Source organism: Mus caroli, chromosome 9, assembly GCF_900094665.2.
Source record: "Mus caroli chromosome 9, CAROLI_EIJ_v1.1, whole genome shotgun sequence".
Classification (NCBI taxonomy): domain Eukaryota; kingdom Metazoa; phylum Chordata; class Mammalia; order Rodentia; family Muridae; genus Mus; species Mus caroli.
The window spans coordinates 35,242,730-35,250,023 of NC_034578.1; the positions used below are offsets into that span (position 1 = coordinate 35,242,730).

Sequence of the window (7,294 nt, forward strand, 5' to 3'; positions counted from 1 at the left end):
ACTGAGAGATTGCAATAGGTGTTTCATAAGTATAAACATATACATACATGCATGCAACAATAACTAATGAAAAAGTTTATTGATTTTGAGGTAGAAAGAGGAGAAGTATATGGGAGGGTTTAAGAGAGGAAATGCAAAGCAATTCATGTAATTATATGATAATTTCAAAAATTAACAAAAGTAATTTTTGAAAAGGTCTATGGAATAGACAAATAAATGGGGGTAATCAGATATTCAGAGGTTGAATCCATCAATCATGAATTCAAGTATAACAATCAAAATCAACCATTGTCCTCCATTTTCCTTTTAGATAATATTTTATAAGAAATTACTACTATGAATCATTCTTCAGTGATTGATTTTATCCTCGAAGGACTAACAAAACGCCCAGAGCTTCAGCTCCCAATGTTCCTCTTGTTTCTGAGCATACATGTGATCACAGTGGTGGGAAACTTGGGCATGATCCTCTTAATCACCATTAGTTCTCAACTTCACTCTCCAATGTATTATTTTCTCAGTCACTTATCCTTCATTGACCTCTGCTATTCCTCTGTCATTACACCAAAGATGTTGGTGAACTTTGTATGTGCAAAGAACACAATCTCCTTTAAGGAGTGCATGACTCAGCTTTACTTCTTCCTCCTTTTAGCTATTTCAGAAGGCTACCTGCTGACAGCTATGGCCTATGATCGGTATGTTGCCATCTGTAGCCCACTGCTTTATAACACTGTAATGTCCCACAAGGTCTGTTCCATAATGATGGCTGTGGTATACTCATTGGGCTTCTTTGGGGCTACTGTCCATACAACCCGTATGACAATGTTGTCCTTCTGTGGGTCTCATATTATCAGGCACTATTTTTGTGATATTCTACCTTTGTTGACTCTGTCTTGCTCAAGCACCCATATCAACGAGGTACTGTTGTTTATTATTGGTGGAGTTAATACCCTAGCACCTACACTGGCTGTCATCATCTCTTATGCTTTCATTCTAACAAGCATTCTTCGCATCCGCTCCAATGAAGGACGTTCCAAGGCATTTGGCACCTGTAGCTCCCACATTATGGCTGTGGGAATCTTCTTTGGGTCAATTACTTTCATGTATTTCAAGCCACCTTCCAGTAATAATATGGAACAGGAGAAAGTGTCCTCTGTGTTCTACACCACAGTGATCCCAATGCTAAATCCCCTCATATATAGTTTGAGGAACAAGGACGTAAAGAATGCTCTGAAAAAGATGGTTGGTAAAAGGCAGTTATCCTGACAAATTGAGTGAAACAATAAATAAAACAGGATAGATTTTCATAGGTACTTTGTATGCTTACTTTCCTCCAGAGCAAATAGTTGTCTCTTTTTGAGAAATTACTCTATTATGTTTGAGAATATCTGATACATTTTTGTACATTATCAAACAATATAGTTTTGTGTGATAGATACTCTAGTCTCTGTAAATATTTACATGTAATAGAAATTCATGAAAGTGGATGGTTTATAAATATGAAAATGTTATGAGTATAATAAAACTCAACATCATTGGGTGGACAATAACAATAACAACTATGTTTGAAGAAAGGTCTTCTTGAAGGTTGACCACATGAGCTAATTCATATAGAGAATTTTCCCATTATGGCCAAAAGATAGAAACTGGAGTGATGCAGTCATATAACAAAGCATTCCAGAAGCTTCAAGAATCTCAGAACAATTTAAGTCTCCTCTTATACCATGTAGAAGTAGAGAACTGTCGTTCAAATATGTTTGGGCCAGGTATATTTAATTTTAAATATCTGTCTGGAGTTGTCTTTTAATAAGCTCCTGTTAATTTAAGCCNCCACATTTATGGAAATTATTAAAACAACTCTAAAATTAATCAAAGCAATGTTCAAGGCAATGTGAATTTGTCAGTAGCTTATCATGAAGAGTAGTTTCTCTTGTATTNCACATCCTAATGTATGCTGTGTCCATGTAGAAAGAGATGCTGTAAATGAAGACATATCACTGGGTATAAAAGACAATGGCATGGAAATGGCAAATCTGGGGGGAAAAATGATACTGTCCTCAAAATGAAAATATCCTCTGTACCTACATCTCTTATATTGAGATATTCTGAAATTACTCTCTGAAATGCATACCTCTGAAGAGTACTTCATATTTTCTTCTGATTATCTGTTATTTTTCAACGTTGTAAGGTTTAACTTGAATCATGTATGCTTCAATTTGACAACGTCATCACATTGTGTTTAAAAAGTCTATGTATGGTATAGTTAAATTTAATCAGATTTCTTACAAATAAGATATTTAAGAGTGAAGACTCTTCCAAGGACACAGAAAATGTAATATATAAAATGCCTCATTCTGTTTCATAAAACACTATATTAAGAAAACATTCTAGATGTGGACGAAAATGAAGAAAAGTATAAGGGCCTGAGGTAATGGAGAACTCTATGGAGAGAGATCACTAAATGAATGGGATTGGGTTACATATGAACTTATAGAGTCTGTAGTACCATGCTAGAGTCTACAAGAGGAAGCAACAGATGCTGTTCAGTGCTGAAAGTGGACACATACCACCATCCCTAACTCAGAATTATCTCCTATAGTTAACCACTTGAAATGAAAATTTGAGTTTCTCCAAGTGAGTCTCAATGGGAAAATAAACTATATTATTAAGTGTCGCCTGCATGTTCAAAAGTTGATGGCCAATGAAAAATGAACTCAGTGGCATCTTTGAGTATTCCTCATCTCAGGCACTCAGGAACTCATTATCATGTAACTGAGTCAGGCACATACTTGTTTTCCCCAGACAGTTTTGTCAGGGATTTTTTAAATATATATAACCTACAGTTTATCTGCATGTATATTATGTCTTCAATTTTAGTGTTTTTATCAGATTCTTGAGACTACAACCAAATGTGTATATGTGTTTCCTTCTTGTGCTTTCCCTTTGGCTCTATTCTGTCTTCATGTTTTGTCTTATTCTGATGTGTTAATTTTGTTTTATCTTATTTTATTTTATTATTTGCTTTTAAAAGTGTATTTACAGTCTAATGAGTGATCAAAAGGGGTTGAATTCAGATGGAACGGGATATGAGGAGGAACGGAGTGACAGAGAGACACAGGAAACCCTGATCAAGATAAATTATGTGGAAAAAAATACATTTCAGCAAATGAAAACAATTTTTTAAAAAACCATAATACTTGGTCCCACGAACAATCCAGCCTCTTGGATGCCAAAGAATGAGAACTGCATATTTAAGTCCTTGCGCTACACAGAAAGTTTCTACTGAAAACAAACAAACAAATAAAACAAAAACAACAAAACATGAGAGAAGGAAGTATTGGGAGGAAATTTATGCCTAATTTTGGAGTGACAAACCTTGGAATACATTGTTGAAGGAATATTATCAAGATATTCCTTTCTGGGCTTGGGTCTGGACACAGCATTCATGTGTCTGACTCAGTCACATGATAATTCGTTCCTGAGTGCCTGAAATCTTGTTTAGTTCCTCCTCAAAAATATGTCACCTCTCTCAAGGGCCTAAATAAAATGTAATGTGTGTGTTTGTTTTTGGTTTTTTGTTTGTTTGTGTGTTTGTTTTAAGTTATTCAAAGCCAAACAAAATAAATTCTCTTTTGTATTAAAAAATATAATAAAATCTCAGGCAAAATCCCCAAAGTGCCATATGACTTAATTTTACATACTGATAGAGGATTTGTGAATAGATAAGAACTTTCTTTCCAACCATTATCATTACTCTTGGGACATGAGGCTCAGAAGACATTTTGGAGGCTGCTCTAAAATGCGGGGGACTACTGGGGATTTATGAACTCATGAGTGGTTTGTATTCCTAATAAATCCCAACTCTCAGAAGTGTCAGATAAAAGCTCCATATCACAGCACACTCATAATTATGAATCTTGGGAAGCTAGAGGTGATCTGCTTTAGGATACTAATACTTTGTTCCATTTATTAATCATTCACTTGAGAACAAAACGTTAATTCAACCCTTAATACAATGTGTGTAGGAAAGCAGGAGGTATTTCTGTGAACCTCATAATTATCTACTACATGAAAAAGAACCAAGCAATTTATAAGAACATTTCTGTCTTTCAGTACCTAGGTAAGTGTCCAGTTTTGCTTATGACAACACTATGATATCTCATAGAGGGGCAGCAGGCATAACATTTTTACTCATATTCAACATTTCAGTTTTATGGGGAGAATTTGTTTCAATATTCTCCCCAGGAACTAATAGTCTCTTTTCATGTCATCTTTTGCTATTAGTTTTTTAATGACATGGTCATACATTAGAAAGGAATGATTTACAGTCCAAATTAACCAGCTATGGTACAAATAACCTAACTNGGATTCCATGACTATGAGGTATTTGATTTCCTCAAATATTCCTGTAGTGTGTATTTACCTGTACTCTCTATCTTACACATTTACTTATACACATCTTCTAAAGGAAGAAAGCAAGGGAAAAACCAACTTTAAATATATCGTCTCTTGGTATACTGAAATTCCTGCTTATTTGTTTATTTTGAATGAATAGATCCTTTTAGAGCACAAAGAGATAGATCTTTAATCTATCTATTGTATGTATCTCTCCTTCATTTCCTCCTGGCCTCAGAATCCCTAGACAGAGTACATTCTACCATGTCACAATTTCTCCCAGGCCTCCAGATCAGTACTTGGTACTTCTCACATCAGTCTGAAATAAAAAACTTAGAAAACGTATAAAATCCAAATATTCTCAAATGTTAATATATTTTCATCACTCACGAGTAGGTAAAGAATTTGGGATGAAGAAAAAGTACACATTTCTTTAGTCCTCATTTCCAAGTTGGTACATTTTCACATCTTCACATTTTATGACCATACTCTAGTTTTTAAATGTATGTTGAATATTGATTATTGGTTTATATAGTGAATATTTAGATTCATTCTCATTCTCACTTCATATTAAAACTCATTAAATGACTGGGCCAAAATATCAAACTGACAAGCAAAGAAGTCAGCCTTTTTAATGAAGATTTATTGATGCTAAATCTATTCACAATGTCTACATAATTTTCTGATAATTAGATAAAACTCTGAAGTAAAGTACTCATTACAGATATTGTTGTTTTGGTGTGTGAAGACTTTCTAGAATGAACTCCATTGTGAGGTTTTTCACTTTAAGGAGACCCTAGCCTCTCCTTTTGAACATAATCTAGAATTGCCCTTCTGAGAAGCTTTAAAAACTGGGAGTATTCTTTGACAAAAAAAATGTCACAGCGACAATCCCTCATCCTTTCAGGATTTTTGTTAATTAGATGACAGATATCTGTAAAATACTAACTGTTATGTAAAACCTGTGAAAGAGTTGTTCTGGAACCATATAACAGGACTAGAGTAGAGAGTATACGCTCAAATTGTACTAATCTCTATTTCTTCATCAGAAGTATATAACCTTTCAAGAGCTAGGGTATTTAATGTCATAATGAAGGTAAAGAAGATGAACTCAACATGTAATGTGTGCAGAAGGAAGAGATAGGAAAAAGGGAGATGAAGAAGAGAGGATAGGAAGAGGGTAACCCTTATCTCCACCCATCATTTCTTAATGGAAAAATAATTGTACTCTGACAACACATACTGCAACCTAACATGTCTCCATAACAAAGGTACATCACACTTGAAAATGGTGGACCCATGCCAGGCATTGTGGCATACACCTTTAATCCCAGCACTTGGGAGGCAGAGGCAGGTAGATTTCTGAGTCGAGGCCAGCCTGGTCTACAAAGTGATTTCCAGGACAGCCAGGGCTATACAGAGAAACCCTGTCTCGAAAAACAACAAAACAAAACAAAACAAACAGGAAAAAAAAAAAAGAAAAAAAAATGGTGAACCCATTAGATTGTCATCTTTCCTGAGGAAATATATGTAGCACAAGTTGATATTTGTACAGATCAAGCATTCAGTAACCATGGACATACACTACTAGATGAGTCAAGTTTATCATAATGTATTTTTTTCTATCATGTTAAGTAGTAAATACTTCTGTCTTGTAATTATTGTCCATTGTTTTAGGGCTTTAATAAGTAGTGGCATTTTAGCATATGATGAGTGTAATAAGTGACACTTGAGAATGGTTGAATAGGAGGAAAATCTCCTTGTCAACCTTGGAGTAAACAACAGTAGCACAGGAGGCTCTGTGTCATCAAAACACAGTAGAGGTATAGCTTTGTCTCAGCATTTATCATCTTAGGATGGATCCGTGTGTGGGGTGATTATCCTGGTTAGGAATCGTTTCTTTCATGATGTGTTTGAGTGACTCAATGGTATTTAGACCTGTACATCTCTACCTTCCCTCTAGCTGGAGATTTAAAAGAAAACAAAAATTATTTTCTAAGCAATGGGACTGAGGATGAACTATTCCTTGTTTTGGGGTATTTCAAAGGAAAGTCTATGGCAATAAAGTAGAGAAACAATGCAAGAATGTTCCACATACTTTTACAATTTTAACTTTTTTTTTTTTACTTTTATTTTTTTTTATTACCTATTTTCCTCAATTACATTTCCAATGCTATCCCAAAAGTCCCCCATACCCTCCCCCCCTCTTCCCTACCCACCGATTGCCATTTTTTTGGTCCTGGCTTTCCCCTGTACTGGGGCATATAAAGTTTGTGTGTCCAATGGTCCTCTCTTTCTAGTGATGGCCGACTAGGCCATCTTTTGATATATATAAAGCTAGAGTCAAGAGCTCTGGGGTACTGGTTAGTGCTTAATATTGTTCCACCTATAGGGTTGCAGATCCCTTAAGCTCCTTAGGTACTTTCTCTAGCTCCTCCATTGGGAGCCCTGTGATCCATTCACTAGCTGACTGTGAGCATTCACTTCTGTGTTTGCTAGGCCCCGGCATAGTCTCACAAGAGACAGCTATATCTGGTTCCTTTCAGCAAAATCTTGTGCTTGATTAATATCATTATAGAAGATTTTTGCTTTGTTCACAAAGCTTGATTTGTGTTTTTGAGAAAGGGTTTAAAATAGAACCCAGGTTGATACTATATGATACATAGGGAAAAAAGGTCTGAAAGCCACAACAATTTTCTCAGCTCTTTGAGGTGTGTTGTTAAATGCAGCAACAAACACTTAAAGAATTTCTTCTCATCATCTTTCAGTAAAAATTGCTACTGCCAGGCAGTGGTGGCAATTGCCTTTAATCGCAGCCCTTGGGAGGCAGAGGCAGGCATATTTCTTAGTTCTATGACTGCCTGGTCCACAGAGTGAGTTCCAGGACAGCCAGGGCTACACA

At 35.6% G+C, this 7,294-nt stretch overlaps 1 protein-coding gene across 1 annotated transcript; it reads left to right on the forward strand.

Annotated features, from left to right (window-relative positions):
- The first annotated feature begins 290 nt into the window (after positions 1 to 290).
- Positions 291 to 1,329, forward strand: LOC110302256 (olfactory receptor 8D2-like). The gene has a single exon (XM_021173093.1). It carries the CDS (start codon positions 337 to 339, stop codon positions 1,261 to 1,263), a length of 927 nt encoding a protein of 308 aa, XP_021028752.1. The 5' UTR covers positions 291 to 336; the 3' UTR covers positions 1,264 to 1,329.
- The last annotated feature ends 5,965 nt before the right edge of the window (positions 1,330 to 7,294 follow it).